At 31.9% G+C, this 25901-nt stretch overlaps 3 protein-coding genes across 3 annotated transcripts in view; 2 read left to right on the top strand and 1 right to left on the bottom strand.

Moving 5' to 3' along the window:
• Window positions 1-951: 951 nt before the first annotated feature.
• Window positions 952-1716, bottom strand: LOC114335063 (regulatory protein ada). Its single transcript, XM_028285218.2, has one exon. The coding sequence runs from the start codon at window positions 1550-1552 to the stop codon at window positions 1007-1009; it is 546 nt and encodes a 181-aa protein (XP_028141019.1). The 5' UTR covers window positions 1553-1716; the 3' UTR covers window positions 952-1006.
• Window positions 1717-2037: 321 nt separating this feature from the next.
• Window positions 2038-9884, top strand: LOC114335062 (zinc finger protein 236-like). Its single transcript, XM_028285217.2, has 2 exons — window positions 2038-2576; window positions 4479-9884. Exons 1-2 carry the CDS (start codon window positions 2129-2131, stop codon window positions 5408-5410), a joined length of 1380 nt encoding a protein of 459 aa, XP_028141018.1. The 5' UTR covers window positions 2038-2128; the 3' UTR covers window positions 5411-9884.
• A 2186-nt stretch (window positions 9885-12070) lies between these two features.
• LOC114335065 (parafibromin) overlaps window positions 12071-25901 on the top strand; it is a 37739-nt gene continuing 23908 nt past the window's right edge. Inside the window, exons 1-3 of the mRNA XM_050651218.1 lie at window positions 12071-12388; window positions 12481-12852; window positions 13040-13253. Coding sequence (XP_050507175.1) covers window positions 12258-12388; window positions 12481-12852; window positions 13040-13253 — 717 coding nt within the window. The 5' untranslated portion in view covers window positions 12071-12257. The remainder of the gene's footprint in view (window positions 12389-12480; window positions 12853-13039; window positions 13254-25901) is intronic.

Below are 25901 nucleotides of genomic sequence, written 5' to 3'. Positions count from 1 at the left end.
CATACACAACCATTTGGGGGGTTTAAAGGAACAAAACAAATAAAAACTGCCTTTTCGAAAAAATACTAAGAGCCAAAAAAGTTTTAAAAATATTGAATTTAACTAATGGTATCGCAATAATAATTTAATTGGAACGTACACAAAAGTTTGGGGGGGTTTAAGGGAACAAAACCCCCATAAAATTTTTATGGGGTGCACAAATTTCACTATAATTTTTCTTTAAGATATTCCTGCTATAAGAATGCCACATGTCCATTTTCAATAAAAAAATCTCTAATAGTTTTCGATATATTCGAAAAAATAGATTTTCATTTTGTAACTTCAAAGGGCTGTAACTTTCTTTATGTGCATATTTGTACTAAGGTAAGTTAGGTTCATTAGAACTATTTTTGGTCCCAGCATAGGTGATTTAATTTATGACCTGTATTTTTGTTAGACCCTGTATAAAACAGTAATAAGGCCCACAGTGATGTATGGGCAATGAAAAAAGCCAATTCTAAGAAATTGGAAAGATGAAAATGGAAAATGCTAAAAGCTATATGTGGAGGGCTGGAAGGTTGAGTTTGATGAACATACAGGTAGCTAGAGAAACTGTAGCTTGTGAACCAAACTTCAGTTCATAAAGGCACAGAGAGTTACATGGATGGGGCATGTAATGAAAATAAAATGGAAGAGAATGCCAAAGATGATCTTAAGATGGGGCCCCATTTAGAAATGAAGGAAATAATGAACCAGATAAAAATGGTTTGATAGCATACAGGACCATGTCAGAAAAGAGAGAATTGATAGTTGGAAAGAAACAGCAAAGAATAGGGATGAATGAAGGAGAATATTAAGGAAGTTTAATCTACTTGATACAAGTTTTGTAATATATAAGTATTATATTAATTGTATATTAGCCCTAGGCCTTTAACACCTGTTGAGCTTTGTAAATAATTAATAAAAGCAGACTTTCGTTGATTGATTTATTTCTGAAAAAATATATAAATTGTAACAAGAATGATTATTAGAAAAAAACGTTTTCATCAGCCAACATTTTCAGTTTTCGATCTCTTCCCCATCCATATTTTCCAGGATCTCCAGTCTTGCTAATGACTCTATGGCACGGAATAAAAAATGCTATATTATTCTTCCCTATTGCATTCGCCACAGCTCTTACAGCTGTTGGTTTGCCGATTCCTTTCGCTACTTCCTCATATGGTACTGTAGTGCCCTCCTTAATTTGAAGCAGGTATTCCCAAACCATAATTTCAAATTCTGTTCCCTTCAAGATTAGTTTAATATCTTCTGTGGTATTTGGATCAAAATAGTGTATTTTACTTGTTGCTATACTATCATCACAGGTAAAGTCAGCAGTTGGAAAATTGGTTTGTAAAACTTTGATACCAGAATTGAAATCATCACCAAAAGACACAAAACAAATCTGTTTTTCTAAGAATGCTAGAACAGATTTTCCGTATTTGGTCTCTAACTTACCGTATGTTATACTTACTGGTGATTTTTCTTTATATTCAGCATTACTAATTTTTGAAATAATAAAATTAGGGGACATTATTAATTTTTAAGCTTACCTTAATATAAAAATAAAATGTCTAACCTGTTGTGTGTTGTCGTAAATAACCTGTTTTTTTTTAATTATTTTTGTATTAATTTATGATTTATACATTGTTTATAAACACTAAAAAAAATCCAAAAAGAAAATTATAAAATAGGTCAAGGATTTGGTCAAGGTGCTTTAACGGAAATTCATTTTAAAAGTAGACGACATGTATTGCTTTTTTGCTGTAATATAAGTTGCATACATTTTATTGAAACTATTTTCTTTGGCAACACTTTTATGACTCGTGTATATATTATTCCCATATTCCGTATATTTTGAACAAATTTAAATTTCTTGCTGTATTAGTATTTGTTTAAAAACAGGAAACAATTATTAAAGTTTGGTAGAAATTACAGAATGTGAGCAAAGAAAAGAGCAAACCTCACTTGAAGTGTGTACTAAAGAACAAATCAAGAAAGAAGAAGAGTTTTGTCGAGTCAATATGTCACTTATCAAAATAAATAATAAATAAATAAAATGTATTCAAGGGATCTTGTATTACATCTATAAAATAAATAATGTTGATTAATGATTAATGTACATTATAGGAGAAAATTTGTTAAACTACAAAATACAACTGTAAAAAGTCACATGGAATCTTTATTTTCGAAATCACTTGAAATGGAACAAGACCCTTTGAGTGCTGTCCCATCTGTTAACATTGAAGAAGAGGCTACTTTTGAAATAAATTATATGCACAGCAATGATTTAGAGATACCACCCATAGAAATAGACGAATTTGGCTCAATGGAAGATAAAAGCTTTTATATATCAGATAGTGAATTAAAGAAAATCAAAGGAGAAGCTATTATTGATCCCACGTTTGAATTTATTTCAGCACAAATAGAATTTGAGGATGGAAAAGATTATTTACAACCTTGTAGTAGCAGGCATGTTCCAAATCTTATGGTAAATAGAAGAGGTAAAGAGAAAGCTAAACGAAACAACCTGTGTTATTGCCCTGTTTGTAAGAAAAGTAAGTTATTCCTTTGATAAGTTTTTGTACAGTAAGTACAGGTAAACAGAGTTAACAAAAACCCTCAAGGTCATCTGCAGCGCATAAACGAACATCTGTTATCTCTTCTCCTCACGGTTACAGACAAATTGGTTTTACTGTATGTTAGCCCAATCTCCAATGACGTCATATAAACTCGTCACTAGTTCTAGCCAATGAAAAAGCTCCCTGTAATAGGAGTGGCATGTCAAAAGATCTGATTATTCCCTTTATATTTTTTCAAATTTAACATGTTAAGCGCAACGGATCTCCCTAGGGAGCGATATAGGAAGTACCTCATATGCCATGGAGGTCCCTAGGGACCACTGCATATTTACGAAACTACTGTTTGGCCCGGGAGACATTTTTTCAATATTTTGTCTAGAGCTTAATGTGTTAAAATATAGTAACAAGCAGAAAATTACGTGCAACCTTTATTGTTTGACTTTTCCTATAAGATCATTATTTGATTTTAAATAGGTACTATCCATCAGAAGATAATTAGGATGGAATTCCCCAGATTATTTTGTGCTTGCTATCGGCCCAGTCTCTTAATCTGGAGACTTCTATCCGAATTATCTTGCAACAGATACTAAAGGTGAATACCCATATATTATATGGAGAAGTAACAGAATTTTGTTGAAAAATCATAAAACATCCTTTAAAACGAGGATTAGTAAAGATATTGTTAATTGGTTGCTTAGTTATTGCAAAAATTTTGCAAAATTTTGTATAATAAGTTACCCACAAATATCAAAGACTGCAGGCTAGAAAGATTTAAACTGAATTAAAAGAGTTACTTCTTACTAACTACTACAACAGATAGCTTTAATTGAATATAATTCTATAATAATTTAATCATTTAATTTAATACAATGCTTTAATGAATTTATATAGGAAAAAGTGTAAAATACAGTGTAAAATTACCCTTCAGTGTAAAATAGTCTAAAAAGTTTTTTTGTTATGTAATATGTTATTATTATATTTATGTTTATTATGTTACCACAAAACCAGTATAGCTACGGCTCTTGGTTTTTTAATGTATTTTTTTTGTATATTGTTTTTATGTATTTTAATAAATGGAATAAAAAAAAATAGTTTCAAAAGTTGAATTTTTGAAAATAATTAATGAATTTTCTAAAAATGCACAAAAATCTTTAATTTTTCATGAGAATGGGGAAAATATCACAAAAATTCAGCATCAAAGATTTCAAGAAGTTTCACTTAAGGGGGTAGGTGCAAAATCTTGGTCCAGTGCTATTTAAATGTTTTCATTTTTTTCGAATCCTGAGAAAACTAATAAATATTTTTGAAAAATTTAAATGCAGAATGAAAGATTACATTATTACTAAGGGTCGAAAGTCCCTTTGAATAAAAAAAGTTTCTTTTGAATAAAATATTTGAAATTAAAAATCACACTCAATTTTCTCTTTTTTTTTTACCCCTGTAACTTATCAAAATTGACAAAAGTTTCCAGGGACTTTTGGCCCTCGGTAATAATGTAATCTTTTATTCTGTGTTTAAATTTTTCAAAAACACTTAGGTATTAGTTTTCTCAGGATTCGAAAAAAATAAATACATTTAAATAGCATTGGACCAAGATTTTGTGCCTACCCTTTAATAACTAAGTAGGTATGTTCAAAAAATCGACTACAGCAAACATATAAGTTCTTGATATAGAGGTCCATGCTACTCCAAACAACTGTTATTGCCTGGTCAGGTCACAAGGAAAAACTCATTTCTCTGGATTAATATTTCATGTCTAAAATAGCTTTTTAAAATTGATCCTTAACTGGGTGGCAAGTAAAACACCGAAACATCTGTCACATCCACTCAAAAATCATACTGATTAATATAAATCTGACACTACTTTTTTATTTTCAGAGTTTCCAACTTTGTTATCAAGAAAAATACATCTTAAGAAACACTTTGGTAAAAATCTAGTGACATGCTACCACTGTGGTCAAATATTTGCCGAGCAAATCTCCTATTTATTCCATTACTCACGCCACTTCATAAAAGGACAAAATTTACAACTGTTCAAATGTGACATGTGTCTTAAGAAGTTTCGATCGAAATTCCAACTAGCCGAACATATTATGTTTGCACATTTCGTGGACGATGACAACGGCAAAGCTAAAAAATTTGTGATGAACACAGTTCCTTTATATAAATGTAAATTGTGTACGAAGCCATTCAGACACAAGTATCAATTGGATCATCATTACAAAGGACTCACTTGCATTAATAAGCAGCCTGATGGTGTCAAGTACACTTGCCTACAGTGCCCTAAACTTTTCGATAATCCAGAAGCTCTAAGCGTACATACTTCCAATCACCCAGCTATGAATAGACCGAAGAATCGTCCATATAAATGTCAATACTGCTTAATGTTCTATTACAAAAAAGAAACGTGGCAGCAACACATCTTGAAACATATAACGTCGATAGAACCTATTTTAAATCAATGTGAGGTGTGCCAAGTGCAATTTAAGAAGAAAGAAATTTTCGAAAACCACGTTAATGTCAACACACTTGAAGAACCTTATCAATGTCAGGCCTGTATGCAATATTTTACTCTAAAATGCCATCAGTTTACGAGTTGCGGCAAATCTGTAGTCACTCCGCCAAGTGACTATCGAGCAGTCTGTAATATATGTGATGGACATTTTATTTCTGATGCTAATTTAACAAGACACATGCAAAGGATGCATGATCCTCTTAAACCACCCCCGAAGACGAAAAAAGATGATAAATTAATGAAAAAAGGTCGTAAATGTAATCCTATTGGGCAGCAGCCCGTTGAAAATAAATAAATAAATAAAGTACAAAATCAATGGTTTGTATGTAACGATAGGGAATATTTGCTTGTAGTGCAGTCACTGAAGGTGGATATGAGCTATTACCTCCGATTTCGTTGAACCTCCATCGATTTGCATGAAAATTGGTGAGTGATTAGAGAATATCTCAAGGAACAAAAGTGACATGGTGCCAACTTGCGCTTTTACCCTGGGGGTGGATGCCACCCCTTCTCTGGGGTGAAAATTATTTTATTAAAAATAACCCATAATTCGATAGAGGGACAAATTCTAACCAAAATTTGTTATATAAAGTTACTAAATTAAATTTAATTTTTCGTAATTAGATTTTAATTTTTCGTAAGAAAAATGCATGTTTTTAACCGATTTTTCATAAATAACTCAAAAACTATAAGTTTTTACAAAAAAGTTAATACATATTACCAAAATTGAAGCTAATAAAAAACGAAATAAACTCCTTACTAGAAAAACCTATTAATGTTAACTAAAAGTGAGTTACAGGTAATTGAATATATCGATGGCTTAGTGTGAAAACCTCGTATCTCATTAAATTACAATTTTACAGGAGAGGCAAAAACTGATTTTCTGCATACTATAACCTAAAAACAAAAATTACGTTACGTATTTTTAATTCGAGCACTTTGAGACCAATATCTGATATTGGCACATAGCTAAAAGTGTTAAATGTTGCTATTAAATTGGAAATACAAATATTAACTATGAAAAACATGTAAATATCCTTGCAGTATATAGAGCCTTTGCCCAAGTAACTATGATAACCTCGTATATCTTGATATACGTGTTTTTCAACTCAAATGAGGCTGTGTTTCTTATTATTTACGAGGTTTTCATTTTTCATAGCTTATTGCACACCTCCTCCCAATACAAATCTTTTGATTTAAGGTTCATAAAATGTTCCTATATGCTGGACTACCTTTTGATGTTCACAAAAAACATTTCTGCAAGTCGAATCTCTCAAACAAACGCTCCAAACTCCAAATTAAGTACCAAATTCTTGGTTATAAATATACCGTGGTATTCACACTAAATCAAGAGAGCAGTTGATATACGTGGTTTCTTTTTTCGGCTGTAGAAAATAGTCTATTAGTATATTTAGAATTTTAGAGTACCCAAATCTAAGTATTCAAGCTTAAATAACGGGAAAATTATGCATTTTGTAACATAAGCTTATTAAACATTTTGTCAAAATACTTACATGTCTCATCTATCAAATGAGACCCGGAACGAGTTGATAACATTAAAATTTATGCTCCAAAATTTTTTCAAAATTTATCTTCTAAAAATTTTTCCAAAAAATGTTATTGTTTTTTTTTAATAACTCCGTTAATTTTTAAGATATCAGGTTTTTGTAAAAACCATTTGAAAGATACTTCTAAGGGCTATTAAACCACATTGAACTTAATTTTTTCAATCTCTTACTTTTTTAAAAATAAAAGGTTAAATAGCCCCGGTTACATGGTTCTCGCAGCAAAATTTAAGTTTTAAACGTTTCTATCTCTCTTATTTTTTACCCTACAGAAATAGTAAGAAAGCTAAAATATTTGATACAGAAAAACTAAAATTTGGTTACACAATCATTTTTTACGTATATTGAGTATTTTTGGAGTATCAAAATAAAGTGAAAATTACGATAATTTTAAAAATTCTGATTTTTTTAAATTACATCTTTTTTTCAATAATATGCATTCTAAACCGGTCAAAATTGTTGAAATCATTACTTATGCTAATATAAAGAAATTATTGTAAGGGTTACTATAAATTTTAATTTTTGTGGAAATGGCATATGTGTCATTTTTCACTTTTTCCTAAAAAAATCGAAAGGGTTCTCTTATTTTCATCATAACTTGCTTAATTTTGATGCTATTAACTTCTCCTGGAGCTCATTTGATAGGTGCTGATAAGTGCTTTGACAAGTGTTTAGTAGGTATATTTTATAAAATGCATCGTTTTCCCGTTATTTAAGCTTGAATACTTAGATTTGCGTCGAAAAAATATACCTTCAAATACCCATAACTCACTTTGAATTAGCATTAGTGTGGTTCTTTAAATGAGAAATGTATTCAATTTTTTATTATCTTTAATTTTGGTAATAATAACTTTTTTGTAGAAACTCATAATTTTTTAGATATACGTGAAAAACAGCTTTAAAACATGCATTTTTTACGAAAAAATAAAATCTTCGATCTTTAATAACTCAAAAAGTATTGATTTATATTAATAACTTTATATAATAAAGTTTGCTTAGAATTTGTCCCTCTATCGATTTATGGTATTATTTTTAATGAAATAATTTTCACCACCGAGAAGGGCTGGCATCCACCCCCAGAGTAAAAGCGCAAGTTGGCATCATGTCACCTTTGTTCATTGAGGTATCCTCTAACTACATACCAATTTTCATAAAAATCGATGGAGTTTCAACGAAATCGGAGGTGAAAACCTTCAGTGGCTGCACTATTGAGGACCCCTTATATGACTAGAACCGGGGCAGTACCAATTGCAAAAATGTGATCTATAGCGGCATAAGTTCAAACATGGTGAGGTATGGCTATTATTAAATAACGAAACTGATAATGTAAAACATTTTATTTTGACTCCTTACATTTATTTATCTTCACGACTAAACTAAACTATCTAGGTGGTAATCTGATGACAATGAAGTATATTTTAAGTCGGTAGTACAATCAGCAATGATCCATATCTGTTAAGTGATCCAGACTAGTTTATCCAGGTCTTTAAAAAGATACATATGTAGTATCCCATCACTAGTTACTACATTCATGCTAAAAATATATATGTCTTTTCACCCAGGTGCATCTCTTCAGCATCAGTTTCCTTATTTAATAGCCGTACCATACGTTAAATATTTGATTAACCTGTTTTTATATTTATTTTTTTTTGAACTTTACAGCGCTGAGATGGGACGTGAATTATAAATTGTAAAATTCCCTCATCTTCCTTAGTCTCAGCATCCGTATGGCTTGCAAATTGTAGAAGCCTCGGAGGTGTAACCAGAGAAGGTTCCCATTGTTTTCATTCTGGTGGGATGTAGAATAGCATTATGTTGTTTTATATGCCATTAGAGTGAAAACTTAGTCTTTTTGCTAACAGTTGCCGCTAGGGCATCTATGCCATTTCGTTCATTGCAATCCGTGACTGCACGCCGGGGCTTGTTTTGGTTGGATCAAAGAGAGCAGCATGTGCCTCCTGATGAGAGACTAATAAGTTTCGAAACCGGTAGAGGCGCTTGCTGCATTCTCTGATTTGACTAGAATATGGTGTGGGTGTATTTTCGTTTTGCAACGAAATTGAAAATGGTTATTCATTTTTGGTTTACATGTTTACTCTGATTGGAGTATGAAGGGAACCATTCTCATTCTAACTTTACCGCACTGAGCAGATGGGACGTGAATTATAAATTGTAAAATTTCCTCATCTTCCTTAGTCTCAGCATCCGTATGGCTTGCAAATTGTAGAAGCCTCGGAGATGTAACCAGAGAAGGTTCCCATTGTTTTCAGTCTGGTGGAATGTAGAATAACATTATGTTGTTTTATAAGCCATTAGAGTGAAAACTTAGTCATTTATTTTTTTGTTGTTTATAAATTTTTATTTTTTATTCATTTTCAAACTAAAATTTTTGTTGTTTGTTACTTCAGAATCATAAAAATTTTATGCTAGAATTGTCAAAAGCAGAATACGTAATTTTTTAAGGAGGTAGGTGCAAAATCTTGGTCCAATTCTATTTAAATGCATTAATTTTTTTCGAGTACTGAGAAAACTAATAAATATTTTTAAAAAATTTAAAAATATTTTAAAATTTTTTTAAAATTTAAAAAATTACATTATTACGGAGGGCCGAAAGTCCCTTAGAATAAAAAGTTTTTTTTAATGAAATATTTGAAATAAAAAATCACACTATTTTTTTTCGCCCCTCCAACTTATTAAAACAAACATAGAAGTTTTCAGGGACTTTCGGTCCTAGGTAATACATACTGTCATCTTTCATTCTGCGTTTAAATTTATCAAAAGTAGGTACTTATTAGTTTTCTTAGGATTCGAAGAACATGAAACCATTTAAATAACATTTGACCAAAATTTTGCACCTACGCCCTTAACTGTTTTCTTCATAAATATTGACTTGTGTACATTTTAAAACAATGTATAGAGCTAAACATTGCAAAGATCTCCAAAATCAGTCCGGTTTCTGAGTATTAAAAAGGTTTTTATACATACTTCACAATAGTGTTGCACATGGTTTAGTACTAATTATAACAAAAAATGTGGTAAGGTCTAGTCATAAGTGATTTTTTAAAGTTTATTGTGGAGAATAATTTTTTAGTTTTAATAAAGGACATCTAGAGTGATTTGAGTTACTATAATTATAGAATAAAAAGTTCAGTTGTAAATATGTAATATAGCTATAGCAAATTTCAATAAATTTATACCAATATCCGTATTTATATTATTGTCGATTGGGGGGGGACTACTGGAAAATCTCTAGGGGTATGGTGTTAACCGTATAGATAGGGCCGGATTTAAGGGGACAGGCTGGGCAGCTGTCCGGGGCCCCCACATTTCGGGAGGCTCCAACAAATCTACAAACTTAAAAAAATCAGCACATTATTTACATAGAATAATTTTTATCAATCAATTAACTGTGATATTTCGTTACATGGAAGGTTTCATGCTGGAGGGTTTCATCAGTCATAAAGCAGAAGATATATTTAATTCTCTAATGATATTCTTGCAAAGAGATGATATTGATTTGAAAAACTGCAGGGGACAGTTCTACAGTGGAAAATACAATGGTGTTCAGACTAAAATTCGATAATATGTATAATATTTGGCGTTGTGGATTCTGTGTGCCGCCCACTCTCTAAATTTAGTTGCAAAAGCTGCAGCTGAGTGTTGTCCTGGTGCCATAGCATTTTTTGATTTCTTGAAGAACTATATGAACTATGTATATGTATTTTTCACTTCCTCTAGATACAAATACAACGCCGACCGTAGCAAAAATATTATTCCTAAAATAGTAAATACCACTAGATGGTCGTCTAGAAGTGAGGCTGTAAAAGCACTATTTAGTTAATAAAGGGTACAGTCAGATTAAAGGAGCATTATCCAAAATTTCAGAAGACGATTAGCAACCATTTGAAACTCATAGCGATGCAAGTGGTTTGTATAATCGAATGTGTTTACTGGAAACAGGAATATTTGCAATATTTTGGAATGAAATCTTAGAGAGGACAAACAGCACAGTCCTATTCTCCAATATTCAAATATTGAACTTAATTCAGGAGTGGCGGCACTTATAAGTTAAACAATTTATATTCTTTTAAGAATTATTTCAGAGACTGAAATGACAACATCAGAGAAATTTAGGACTTAAAAATTTTATCGCTATTATAGATTACTTCATTTCCTCTTTAAGTCAGAAAGCTTTCTGCATATATAAATCCATTAATTCCAATTTTAGATTTTTACACTATTTGGAAAATTTAACTCTATGGAATTGAAGCTCAGTCACTGAAGCTTATGTAGCTCTATGTCAAAATGAAGACCTAGGTGTCGAACTGGTACAATTTGTAGAATTTTTCAATTAATTTAAAGAGGAAATCGGCTCATCAAATATAAGTAAAGAACTTCAAATGTAACGACTGCTAAAAGAAAATAGTGTGAATGATGCGTTTCCAAACGTTGTGGTGGCACTTCGTTTATATTTAATATTTTAGTTCTGATGCTAACTAACTGCTGTGGAGATATATCATTCTCAAAATTTAAGTTAATTAAAAATCAACTTTAGTCTGTGATGGGCTAAGAGCGTTTGAATCATCTGTTTATAATGAGCATTGAACACGATGTCTTAAAGCAACTATGTAAGGCCCGGTATTTTTGTCTTGGTTAACAGCCGGTTAGTTAACCGGAACCTCTTTAGGGTCTCTTGCGTTGTAATAAATGCCATTACAAGTATTCTTATAATTATAAATAAGTATAATAATAATAATAATTATAATTGCATTTTTACAACGCAAGAGACCCTAAAGAGGTCCCGGTTAACTAACCGGATGTTAATCGAGACATAAAAAGTCTTTTACTTATTGTTTATATATGTATATTTTTTTATGAAATTGGGGTAACCCGTAAATAAATAAATAAATAAAGTACCGGGCCTAAGCCTCAGATTTCTATGAATTTTAAACTGCTGCGTTAGCCTTTTTCCGGCCCACCGCTCGTCCCGCTAAGCTATATCAGATCGACGGATATAACCTTCTATACAGGACAAGGCAAGATTACCGGAAGAAGGGCCCAGGCTGAAGAAGAACATCCTTGCTCCAAAATCTCCGAGAGTGGTATCAAGAGACATCCGCTAATCTGTTTCGAGCTGCCGTAAACAAAGTTATTGTTGCCATAATCGAAGAGGATACCGAAAGAAGATTGTTTTAGTTAAACTTCCGCGTTAAAATTTTTCAAAAATACTTATTAGTTTTCTCAGGATTCAAAACAAATAAATGGATTTAAAACACCTTGGCGCGAAATTTTGCATGATTAATTTTTATTCCAAATTGAAAAAAAAGAAGATACGTAAATTTGACAGCGTCAGTTGTCACTTGTGCATAGCTGTCAGTTGTCACTTGTGCATGGCTGTCAGTTGTCAATTGCGCTTCAAAGGAAAGTTATGAAAATGGCGTTTGAACAATTTTTGCATATGCTATGCAGTAGTGTTTAAATTAAAATACACTAAGCAAAAGACGTATATAAATTTATAGGAGAAATCCGTTAACTAATTCAATAAAGTATTGTTATTAGTGTTAAATATAAAGGACAATGGCCGATCCACTAAGTTTGTTGCGTCAATATAACGTAAATAAAAAGGAAATTATCGAAAGAGATGGACAAATCATCTTTGGAGAGTTTTCTTGGCCTAAAAATGTTAAGACCAACTATCTTATTTGGGGGTAAGTATTTCTTTTAAATAGTTTCGCTTGAATATTCATACAGGAATTCAAATAACTTCAAATAATATAACATTGCTTATGTGGACTTTTAGGTCAGGAAAAGATGGAACACCGAAGGAATATTACACATTAGAATGTCTATTGTTCTTCTTAAAAAATATTACATTAAGCCATCCTGTCTATGTACGACAAACAGCTGCAGAGACCATACCTGTCGTAAGAAGACCTGATCGTAAAGAGCTATTGGCTTATTTAAATGGAGAAACTGCTAGTTGCCCTGCCATTGATAAAAGTGCTCCTTTGGAAATACCCACGCAAGTTAAAAGATCTGCTGATTATGACGGTCCAGAGAGTCTGGCTAAAAAGCCGAGGTTCGAAGACACACATGTACAGAAAGTCAGAGAAAAGTTGGCTGCTAAGCTAGATGGGCCGAAGGAAGCTTCAGTGACGGTGGACAATATAAAGTGAGTTTAATTTTAACACCTATCTGCATTTAGAGATATTTATAAATTTAATTTAAGTGCTTTACGAAGCATATATGTCCGGTAGTAGACCCTTGCCAGAGTGCGTTACAACACAGTTGACGTAGCCAACAGTTAAAGTAATGTAAGGTATATTTGTTGAGTGATCACAACTTTATTTTATTTTTAGATCTCTCTCGGATGCTATGTCTGTTGAGAAAATTGCCGCTATTAAGGCAAAACGTCTGGCAAAGAAGAGAACTACTATTAAAGGAAACGATGATATTGGCCAGGAATATGACATTAGTGCTATTTTGGATTTAGATGTAGATATTACTAAGGATATTATTAGTAGAGAGAGGCAGTGGAGAACCAGGACCACTATATTGCAATCAACTGGCAAGGTAAATATATACAGTAAAACCTAACCATATATACAGTAAAACCTAACCTCCGTTAACCGAAATAATTGGGTGGGGGTTGTTTGGGATAACAAGAATTTCGGTTAAAAATAACATTGTTATTTGTATTTTTCTTGTATCAAATTACATAGTATTCTTGGTCAAAGTTAATATTAAAAAACACTATTAGGTAATTTCGTAATGTGTTGTATATTTAATTGCGTTCTTTAGTTGTATGAAAGCAATGTTGACAATGTCGAAAAATTAACATCGAATTGTTTCCGTTTGGTGATAAAAATTTACTTTTCGTTAACGAAATCAGCTGCTTGGTTTTCGTTAACGAAAATGGAGGTTTTACTGACATTTAAATATTCTTTATTAAGGATCAAGTATGTGGGGTGAGTTTATAAGTTAACCAACCAGCAAGTCAGTAAATACTCTAGTTACTCTAGTAGTTGAATACACACAAAATTTCTTACTTGCTGAATAGCCATCTAGATGGCATGTGGAAAACACATATGAACATCTGCTGTTAAAAGATAAGGTGTGTGTGTAAACCATGCAGTGCATCAGTGTTTGCTTTCTTTCAATACGAAATGATGTGGATATATTATGTAACAGTAGAAAATGGCACTTAACCCCCTTTCAACAATAAATTATTCAATTATTAAGTTAAATCCTTATAATTCAGTCAAATCAAAAATAGTATTCAGTTAAGTGTTACGTAACATACCAATTTGTAAAGTAAATACGCATAATATGGTGCTTATAAAAGTATTATACTGTAAAAAGTGGTTATTGTGAACATTTGCTTAACTATTTGTGGCTTCAAAATATTTATATTCAGAACTCTAATCAAGCCCATCCTCATTTACTCCTCAAAAACGTGGAAGGTAACAAAAAGTGATGAAGAATGTTTTGGCTGTTTTGAACGTAAAATCCTCAAACATATTTATAAAGGCAAGCAGGAAAATTGATTATGGCATAGGGGCTATAATTTTACCACCTTTATAGTGAGCCTAGTGTTGGTAGTTCTGTCAAAATACATAATCAGGCTACAGTGGTTAGGCCACTTAGAGAGAATGAATGAGTTGGAGCCATCGAAACACATTTATAACCAAAGATCGGATAGATTGAGGAGAACAGGCAAGCCTAGAGCACGATTTAAGGACTAGGTAGACGAGGTACAAGTATTAAGAGTACGAAATTGGAAAATCAATGTGAAGCATAGGAAAAAATGGAAGCTGATTCTGGAACAGGTTAAGACCCACCATGGGTTCTAGAGTCAATGATGATGATAACGATTTATGGCTTCTCTATATGTTGTACTTAAATTCTGTTGTGAAAATGAAGTGAAACACATGTAATATTTCATTGTTTTTACCACCAATTTCCTATATTGTGGAAAATTAAAGATAAACAATATGTTTATGTGGGATTGGCCACAGTTAGGTTGTAATGACAATTACATATTTTACCTAAAAATACTTAACTTATCGATTTTCACTTCAGAAGTCGCTGTTAAAAGAAAAGAAAGAAATTAAGAACAAAAATTTGTACACACTTTATTAACCCATTCACCAGCGGCGGCTCGTGGGTCAATCTTCAGGGGGGTCATTTTGGTTTGAAAACTTCAAACTGTTGATTTTTTAAAGTATTTAAAAGATCTTTTAGCATTTATATTTTAGATAAAAAATACAGACTTAGATAAAACTCAATACTATTTACCCTAGTTTTCCGAAAATTAAATTTGTCTTTTTTTAGAGTAAATCTTTTAAAAAATATAGGAAAAATGGTATGAACAGGTTATTGACTGATATATAGATAGGAATATTTATAGTATAATAAATTGTAAATTTATTAAAACGAAACTTACTTTAAATATTTTTATATTTTAAGTCAATTCTTCTATCCTTTAGTTCTGCAAAATAGTCTATGACCTTCTCATTGAAATTTGGAATGCTCTTGACAAGCGTTTTCTCGATGCTCAGCATAGACAAGGCACTAAGTCTAGGTTGTCCCATCGTATTACGCAGGAATGTTTTTACTCTTTTTAAAGTAGAAAAACATCTCTCACTTTCCACGGTTGTCATAGGGAGTGTGCACAAAATATTTAATAACTTCACTGCTTCAGAAAATGTTTCAGACAAATTCATGTTAATAAAAAGCTGAAGTATGGCTACTGCACCAGCACTATTGCGAAAATCCTCACGACAATATAAGACTTCAAGTTCCGATTTTAGTTTGGAAATATTCACTGTGGGATAATTAGCCGTCACCATTTTTAAAATATTTTGCGGAAAGTTGGTAGTGTATGCTTCAAATTTCTCTATGTAGAATAACTGTGAAATCATGAGATGATCATTGAAACTAAACCTGTGATTTATTTCAGATATAATAATATCACAAATTTCAAGTGCAGTTCGTCGCTTTGGATCCTCTGCAGTAGTTTTTCTTTTTTTTGCTGTTGATGTGCTTGGTACTTCTGATTCCAAAATAGTATTTCTAATTATTTGGATATTGTTGTTAAAAGACAGGATACAATTTTTGACAGATATAACATCAATGTCTCGCATTTGCAATTGTTTAAACAATATATCAACATGGGGCATTATTTTATGGAAAAAATTTAACCAAAATAAAAAATGCTCATCTTCCAAATGTCTTTTTAAACCAGTTGCTTGATTTATATTGTTACCATCTTGCTCCTCATCAATAATTTCCTCTAAGCAAGATTTTAAATCATCTTTATAAGTGTATACAATTTCAACACATTTTGTATTGAAAGCCCATCGAGTAGGCGCAGCTTTAGGTAGCCTTACTTTAACCACTCTATCCAGAACCATCGTACGTTTTGGAGATCGGCCGAAAAAGGACGAAAATCCGTGTAAATTTGCAAAAAATATTTTTATCGGTTTGTGTTGACTCGCCGCTTTTTGGAGGATAAGATTAAATTGATGGGCATAGCAGTGAATGAAGTGTGCATTTGGGTATATTTCTTTAATTTTTGTTTGTACTCCTCCCAGTTTACCGCTCATGACTGATGCACCATCGTAACTTTGGGCAATCAATTTTTCAGGTGCTTCATTAATTTTTAATAATTGAAGTTCTTCCAATATTACATTAGTTAAATGTTGTGCTGTAGTACCTAGGGGGTTAACAAATTTCCAAAATCTTTCATGTACAATACCAGTTAATACATATCGCAATATGATAATCATCTGCGTTTTATTGGAGCTGTCTGTGGTCTCATCTACTTGAATGGCCACAAAATTTGTCTGGCCAATCTCCTTCATGATATGAGTATGCACAATGGCTAACATTGATTCTAAAATATCGTTCTGAATTGTTTTCGATGTTCCTTTAAATACTGTACTTTTTTCAATGTGTTCTTTAAACATTAAATCCAGTTCAGAAACAAAATCGATAAGGCCCAGAAAAATTCCACGATTATTGGAGCTGTCACTTTCGTCATGACCGCGCAATGCAATTTCGAAAACTCCACAAAATTTTACACAGTCGATTAGTTTGTTTAAAATATACCTATTTTTAGATACCAATTCATTAAAGTCATGCACAGATTTACGATATACACTATCAAGTTGCTGTCTTATGTTAACACGTCCTAAACTTGCGTAACTCATTGATGAATTTATATGAGTAGTTGAAGAGGCATGTTTTGTAATTTTCACTTTTAAATGCTTAATGTCAGTTACTCCATTTTTCGCCCATACAGCGTCATTCGAAAACAGTAAACACGGATAGCAAAAAAATGCATTTCTCACACTGCAGCCACAAATCCAATCACACAAATTGTACATTGATTCTTTAAAATATCTTTGAATGTCCTTACCCCTATCCTTTGTTGTTTGTTTTAAATTCATGTTTGGTTTTGGTCGACCACTTTCTTTTTTCTCAAGCCGCCGTTCATAATTTAGTGTTCCAGCAGATTTTAAGGCAATTATTTCGTCAACAACACTCATCTTGTTTTTGTTACAATCACAAAAAAATCCAACAAAACAAAATAAATTACGCAAATACGCCGCGATCGATATAGACCTGCCGTGAAGTGCGGTCAGCAGACGGTAACTAACTAAACGTGAGGCCGTCGACTCTACTAGAGGTATACGACGGAAAGGTCACTCCCACTCTCGCCCACGAAATTGCTATCTGCCGTCTCTTTTCTATTTTACATGCATTTGTCCATAAGCCATAAGAACTGTATATAGACAATTTAAAATACGGCCCAGCCACGGGCTTGTGTATAGCGCGAGGCGCGACGTTATTATATCTATTATATTTGTTTTGCCAATGCAGACTGCTGAGAGAGAATTTTATATTTCAGAGTGAAGTTTTAGATAAAAGATATTTTTAATAAAATTGGTATTTTTATGAGATTATTTTAGGGGGGTCATTGACCAATTGACCCTAAGGAGGAGCCGCGCTTGCCATTCACATACACCACTGCATATGCAGACAGCTACAAAGGGAAATGAATGTGTGCATATGCAGCTGTGTCCGCGAATGGGTTAACAAATTGAGGGGTCCGGCAGTAAAAAATGGTAAGGGGCAGTAAAGAAGTTTTGAGTTTTAAAGTGTTGAATTTTGAAAAAAATATTCTCATATTTTTTATTAAAAAATATAAGAAAATATTTTTTTATAATGAATAATTAAAAAAGTATGAAAATATGAACTACAACTTAACATTGTTTACCTAAAATTTTTGAAATAGTTTAATGTGTGTTAAGTGGTGTTGACTTAACATAATTTGGTAGGTACTAGGAATTTATTTTAAATTTGGATACCATTTGTGGTTAACAGCTGGAATCAATTCCCAAAATGATTTTACATCTTTCAGGTTTTCTAAAACGTTTAAATAAAAATAATAATATAGCGCTGGAGAGAATTTATTTTCATGTTTGCAAGTAAAAAATGTTAAGTTTTTATGCAGTGAACATGGATGTAAACAATGTTAAGTACATCCATTACCATTTTTTACTTGCGAACATTTATTCTAAGAATATAAAGAAATTGTCTTCTTTATAGAAATTTGACTTGTAATACTTGACTTCACTAAATACTTGAAATTCAGGATCTTTATCTGAGTTGCAATCATCGTAGCTCTCAGAATTGTCACTGTCACAGCAAAAAAGCCATTTAGATTTGAACAACCTGCATTATCATATGGACACATAACATTATTTTCATGCTTATGCATGTCCCTTACCAAATTTTAAGAAATTAATTTGGTTCCATCTATTATTAAGAGGATAAACTAAGTAAAATTTTCTGCTTTGCCATGTCCCTTGCCATCTTTTACATACTATTTCGTGAAAAATCAAAATTTGTCCCTTGCCATTGTTTACTACAGAGCCCCTCAATTATTGTGCTTAATTTTTTTCTTTTGGCAAAGATTTCCAGAGTGCAAATCAAAATGTTAAGTATTTTTAGGTAAAATATGTAATCTAACTGTAGTTAATCCCACAGTAAGGTAGCTAAAAGTGTGATTCTGACAACGACTGCAGACAACAGTTGCAGTTGTCGCCATGACAAACGTCACTACTTTGAACTATCAATTTGTATGAGACAGATTTCGACATCTGACTTCAACTGCTGTCGGACAGAATGTCAGTTGATAATAATTATATAAATTAATAGTGCAAAGTAATGACGTCTGTCATGGTAACAACTTTAACTGCCCTCTGCAGTAGTTTTTGGAATCATACCTTTACATTTAACTCAAACATGCCACAAGTCAACAGTTTTAGAGCCTTATTAAAGATAAAGGCTACAGCAACATCTTGTTGACAGATGCGAGTTTTAAACAGCTTAATGTCTGAGCTGAACGAAAAAAAATGTTAGGCAAAAGCTGCTTAGGCTTTGTTTTTTTCCAGGCCTTAAACCAAAGTAACCATTCAGAAAAAGATGAAGAGAGCGACAACATCATTGACCTTACTACATTGAACATTGTCGACTCTGTTGAAAGAAATATGGCTCACTCGTCTGGACTTAGAAAGCCATCTAACTCAACAAGAGAAAGATTAGCAAACAATGTAGAAATTTCTGAATTCAACAAAGGGGAGATATCCCAAGCAATCGAGCTGTTAAATGTTATTTCAAAAAATTCTACAATGAATAAGCCATATGATCTCTTTGGCATGTATGTAGCAAGTGAACTCCGTCAGTTACCAAAGCCAGCAGCTAACTTGCTGCAGAAGGACATTCAGAATTGTATAACTAATGCTAAGTTGGACAATGCATTAGTCCAACAGTCTCCTCCATCTCCTCAATCAATGACTTCCACAACTCAATCATCTCCTTGGTCTCCTCATCTCCTCAATTCATCTCCTCAATCAATGACTTCCACAACTGGGTCTTCAAGTGACAAAGAGAACACCATACCAATAGTTGACCTTACAATTGAATAATATGTTTTCATAGATTATGTTTTTTTTTCCTTACTTACATAGATAAAATATATTTTAAGTTAATGACACTGGCAAAGCCAAATGGCCAGTCATGTTAAGATTACATATGTAAATGTATAGATTACATATTACATTACAAATAGTTGACCTTACAAAACACTGATATGTTTTCATAGATTGTTTTTTTTTTCTTACTTACATAGATAAAATATATTTTAAGTTAATGGCACTGGCAATGCCAAATTGCCAGTCATGCTAAGATTACATATACTTCATCTAATTTACTTACCGCTGCACGTCATAGCCCGTGACGTCACATGATACCAACACGAAATATTTAGGCGGTAGGTGTGTTCTTTTTTAGAACCACTTTGCCGAGTACATTGGCATTACAGCCACTAGACATAATTTATTATATACGCGTAAAAATAATATTTAAAGATTTCTATTAATGTTAAATTAAAGAAATACACAATAATATGTTTCATTTAATTTGTATAAATGGATTATAAAGGGTTTTTATGAAGCACATTTGCTTGGAATACACTGTAACTATAATCAAACGAAGGTGATATTTTGGCATAAATTGGTAACATTTATTTGACAGTTGCGGTGATGACACTTCATATTTGTTTATATTCTTTACTAAGTATTTGTTTAATTATATTTACTGTTTTTATTATGTACTTTAACATAAAATTATAACTTAATTCTTGTTTTCTATTTCTAAAGTTTTTATTTATTTACATTATTGAATATTAATTTGTTTTGCTGTATAATCCACTTCCTCAAAAATTGTGTGATGTATTTGATTTAAAATGAATTCAAAAATTTTTTGTAATTGGGCAACAATGTCAACTTAGATCTCTAATGTAGATAATGACGTGCAACGGTAAGTAAATTAGACGGACTGTATATGTAAATGTATAGATTACATTACAAATAGTTGACCTTACAAAAGACTGATATGTTTTCATAGATTGTTTTTTTTTCTTACTTACATAGATAAAATATATTTTAAGTTAATGGCACTGGCAAAGCCAAATGGCCAGTCATGTATAGATTATATAATTTAAATGTATAGATTACATTACAAATAGTTGACCTTACAAAAGACTGATATGTTTTCATAGATTATGTTTTTTTTCTTACTTACATAGATAAAATATATTTTAAGTTAATGGCACTGGCAAAGCCAAATGTCCAGTCATGTATAGATTTAAATTACATATGTAAATGTATAGATTACATTACAAATAGTTGACCTTACAAAAGACTGATATGTTTTCATAGAAAATGTTTTTTTTTTCTTACTTACATGGATAAAATATATTTTATTAATGGCACTGGCAAAGCCAAATGGCCAGTCATGTATAGATTATATAATTTAAATGTATAGAACATTAAAAGGGTAAACCCTGTAGTTGGCTGTATACCTTTGTTAAGACAACGTAGAATGAAGTAAACACTTCTGTTGTATATAGGTATATTATAAATTTATTAAAAAATTTTAAAATTCATCCACAAGGGAGTGGTTGTACAAAACGTCAGGATGGTCAGTTTGACCGAAAACGTTTTGTACAACCACTCCCTTGTGGATGAATTTTAAAATTTTTTAATAAATTTATAATATACCTATATACAACAGAAGTGTTTACTTCATTCTACGTTAAATGTATAGATTACATTACAAATAGTTGACCTTACAAAAGACTGATATGTTTTCATAGATTGTTTTTTTTTTCTTACTTACATAGATAAAATATATTTTAAGTTAATGGCACTGGCAAAGCCAAATGTCCAGTCATGTATAGATTTAAATTACATATATAAATGTATAGATTACATTACAAATAATTGACCTTACAAAAGACTGATATGTTTTCATAGAAAATGTTTTTTTACTTACTTACATGGGTAAAATATATTTAAGTTAATGGCACTGGCAAAGCCAAATGGTCAGTCATGGTAAGATTACGTATGTGTACATGTATAGATTACATTACAAATAGTTGACCTTACAAAAGACTGATATGTTTTCATAGATAATGTTTTTTTTCTTACTTACATAGATAAAATATATTTTAAGTGAACGGCACTGGCAAAGCCAAATGGTCAATCATATATGGATTACATATGTAAAAGATTTCATAAAATAAAATCTTTGAAATAAAGTACAATAAATTATTTGCACCAAGAACTGCTGAAACGTTTTGAGTGAAAAATCCTAAGAATATATGAAGAGATAAAAGAACAAGGTTTGTGGCGCAGGCGTTACAACTTTGAGTTGTATAGAAGTTTTAGAGAACCTGACGTAAAATTCATTAAGGTAGCACACCTTAGATGGATAGGGCATGTAATCAGGCAAGAGGAAAATGCCATAGTCAGAAAAGTTTTTGACTGAAGAGGGACAACTTAGAGAATGATTTAAAATCTATTGGGGTTAGAGCATGGAGAAGATTTCCCAGAGACAGGGGCGAATGGAGGATTGTTCTGAAGAAGTCTTTGGCTTATAAAGAGCTGTAACACCAGTGATGAGGATGACATTATTTGCACTTACTTCAATAAATGGTCTAAGAACACAACAAATCGCCATAAGTATATGAGTAGAGGATGGGCTACGTAAACCAGACAGATACACTGCACGCCTACAATCCAGAGATATTATTCCTACAAAAAAATTATATAATGTCAAAGTTTTGTTTTTCAATTTTACACAATATTTCAATTCCTCATCTGGAGCACATGTGGTACATCAAACTTCAGTGAAATGCTCTTCATCTACTCATATGTGGCCATTTTAGTAACATAACGTGCCTGAGTATGCTAGTACCGACCTCTATGACAACAAGACGTCAGATGACTTTGCTTCAATGACGAATTAGGTAAATTACAATTTCAAGCTTACTGGAAGCTATTGGACAATGTTAGGAATAACCTTATATTCTGACAATACATCTACAATTTATCCTTAAAAGAGGGTAAGCTGGAGCTTCATATAGAGGTTGCTACTAGCGTACACAGACAAGGTATGTTACTATAACGGCCATATAGATGAAGAGCATTTCAGTTCGAGATACCACGAGTATTCTTGATGAGATGTGAAACCTCGAAACATGTGTACAAGAAAATTTTTTGTTGAAAACGATGAAAAAAAAAAAGATTCTTCTAAGTGATATCGAATTATGAAAAATAACACAGATACAATGAGTAAAATGGGTTACAGTTTTCCATTTTTCAAATATTCCATTTTGTTTCTGAAATTTCGAATGATGTAGTATCTTTCATCATTGCTACTTATTATCACACTACCATAGAGGTAGAGTTAATGGTGCGTTGTTTTTATGTGGTTTCCCCGGTAGGCCTAATCCACAATTACCTACTAAACTTACTGCAAAATATTCTGAGGAACTAGATGAACTATCATCGGCAGTATTTATTATATAATTGAATGATGCTGGATGTGTGTCCTCTTCTTCTTAAGGTTCCATCTTCTGTCGAAGGATGGATATCAACATAGCAATTCTTATTTTACTTACAGCAGCTCTAATTACCTAGTTGGTTAGAGCTCAGACTAAACCATTCTCTTAGAAGTTGTAACCAGGAGATTCGCCTTCTTCCTACATCTCTTGTACCTTTTATTTTGCTCTCTATATAATCAAAAGCATCAGTATAAAGAGAACCTCTTACTATATGACCAAAATATGCAAGCTTCTGCCTCTTAATGGTCTGTATAATTTCTTCCCTCTTATTAACCCTATCAAGGACTTCAATATTGCTAATTTTGTCTACCCATGATATTCTTCAATAAGACTAAAGCTCAAAAGCTTCCAATGTCTTAATCTCTATAGAGCAAAATCGCGTAGAGCAAAGTTGTAAAAACATAGCAGCGCAACAACCTTATCCTTAATTCCATTCTTAGGTCTCTACTACATAATAGATGTTTTATTTTCACAAATTTTGCCCTTGCTATTTCTATACAGCTTTTAATCTCTTGTGTTTAGTCTTGTGCCCTTTAGGGCTTTTTAAACTAATATACCTTTTACCAAGAAGAAATTTTTTTATTAAATTTCACTCTTGTGTTTGTTCTGCGTTTTGACTAACCAATGTTCCTAGATATTTGTATTTATCTACCCTTTCTATCGGGATATTACACAAAACCAAACTTATATGGAATCACCATGTATTTCAAAGCAATATTTATTTATTTTGAAAAAACTTGTTATTGTTGCGAAGAATAAAGGTTTTTATTGAGAATAAACATATCGATAAGACAGTCAGATAGTACAGCTCGGTACGGTATAGGTTATTTCATTGAGTTGCAAATTGAACCAAAATAAATAAATTAACTTTTGCGTCCAAAAACGAAAATATGCCTCATGTGGGGTTATAGAACTTACAACGGGGAAATATTATTGGTCTTGTGAAGCAAGTAATGTTCTCAGAGGGACATAGCTGCACAGCTATGTGTAACACAGGGCCCAGATTCTAAATCAAATTTCGACACTAAACAAGTCGCTTTCAATATGGCGACGTCGAAATGCGACCGTGCGAGCCTTGTGGATTTTAGTTGAACTAACGAAATGACGTCACGAAATAGCGACTATCGAAATTAATAGCGACTCCAAAAAAGTGGTTGAAATTATAATTTCGATGTCGAAATTATTTGACACGGAGATGAATGAATGGCCAAAAGCGAGGTTAGGTTTAGTTTAGATGTGTTTTGTTTATTTATTGCAAGGAAAACTAAAGCAAAAGGTATTAATATGGCTGGGTTGAATTGGAATTTGCTTGTTTTGAGGAATTAGATAGAATAGTATTAAATTAGAAATATAATAATTGAGAATGTCCACAACATGAATCATCAACTCGATGAAAGATGTAAGGTAATAATCTGGGAAAATTAGTAAAAAAAAAAAGGAAAATTATTACCAACTATTTTATTGCTGGACATGCTGAAATCAAATCTTAAGATTTCCTATATTAGTAATATAGCTGTGCAAAGTCCACAGAAAGTGTGCTATTTTGTTTATAAACAAATGAATTTATTCCAATTTCCTTCGACGGAAATTTTCCTCGGAAAATTCGGGTTTTCCAAACAAAATCTTTAATTTTCAACTAAAATTTGAGAGAAGTAATTATTTATTAATAATTAAATAATTTGGTGACAGTGACATAAATCTTTTTTGTTATGAGTGTCTTGAAGATATGAAAATTTGTATGTACAAAGAGGACCGGAATTAAAGGGTATCTAATGGTTCAAAGATTAAAATCCTGTTGTTTATACCTCTGTCGCAAATGCCGGTCACATTTGACCGGTTATACCTGGAATCACTCCTCGCAATTCAATTTTTTTTCTTAGAAAAGGGCACAGAAGCCGTGCCCTTTTCAACAGCGTTAACTTAATTTAATTTAATCTAATATTTTCTGGGGGGTTCTATTTGTTTATAAGCCAAAAAAATGTTTCTTTATAAACATTCCTGAGACCGCTCAAATGGTCCAATTTCAATCCTGTAAGGTACGTTGAATAGGTATAGTGCTTTTTTATACGAAAATCCTAGTTATTCTGGTGTATCATAATCTTTCTGGTTATTATTTCGACCGAAATTTTTTAATTAACATTTTAATTATTGCTAAACTATTGGTTAGATTGTCGCCGGTCTCCTACTGATATACAGAGAGCGGCTAAATTATGGAATAAATTCATTTTCTCTAAAATGGACGATTTTAGAGAAAAATCCCGGAACAGGTAATAATAATAATAAATAATAATAATGGAGTTTATTCGTAGTAAATAAATTATACAATAATAAACTCAGTTCCTCACTGAAGTTGTACGTACCTACAACTTGTGCGTGAGGGTTCAATTTTGATTGTCTTAAACAACACTAATTAATTTTAAAATTTACAAAAAGGAATCAAATAAAGTTTTTTTCGTTCATCTGTCTCGAAATTTGGGCTCCTCTTCTCACTAATTCAGTTACTATTACATGTTGTTTTTCGGACCTACGAAAATTTCTCATAAAATTCAAGAAATGATTGCAAAACGTTTCCTATGGGACTCCTCTGGTGGGACTTCGTTTTCTATGATAATTATCATTATTTTTAATGTGTTTTATCTATTTTTACAATAATTTTTACAAATTTAACACTACTTATAAGTGACATTTCAAAAAATTCATTTTTGACTTTATTTTTATTTTTAAATTAAATTTTTTTGGCA

The sequence above is a fragment of the Diabrotica virgifera genome, chromosome 5 (genome assembly GCF_917563875.1).
Source record: "Diabrotica virgifera virgifera chromosome 5, PGI_DIABVI_V3a".
Classification (NCBI taxonomy): Eukaryota; Metazoa; Arthropoda; class Insecta; order Coleoptera; family Chrysomelidae; genus Diabrotica; species Diabrotica virgifera.
Note: the sequence above shows the minus strand (reverse complement) of the source record. Positions and strands in the feature narration are given on the sequence as shown.

Excerpts from the sequence above, each read along its gene's own strand:
- LOC114335062 (XM_028285217.2), top strand. The coding sequence starts at position 2,129 with ATGATTAATGTACATTATAGGAGAAAATTTGTTAAACTACAAAATACA. Across the intron at positions 2,577-4,478 it reads TTGCCCTGTTTGTAAGAAAA|AGTTTCCAACTTTGTTATCA; the intron begins GTAAGTTATTCC and ends TTTTATTTTCAG.
- LOC114335063 (XM_028285218.2), bottom strand. The coding sequence starts at position 1,552 with ATGTCCCCTAATTTTATTATTTCAAAAATTAGTAATGCTGAATATAAA.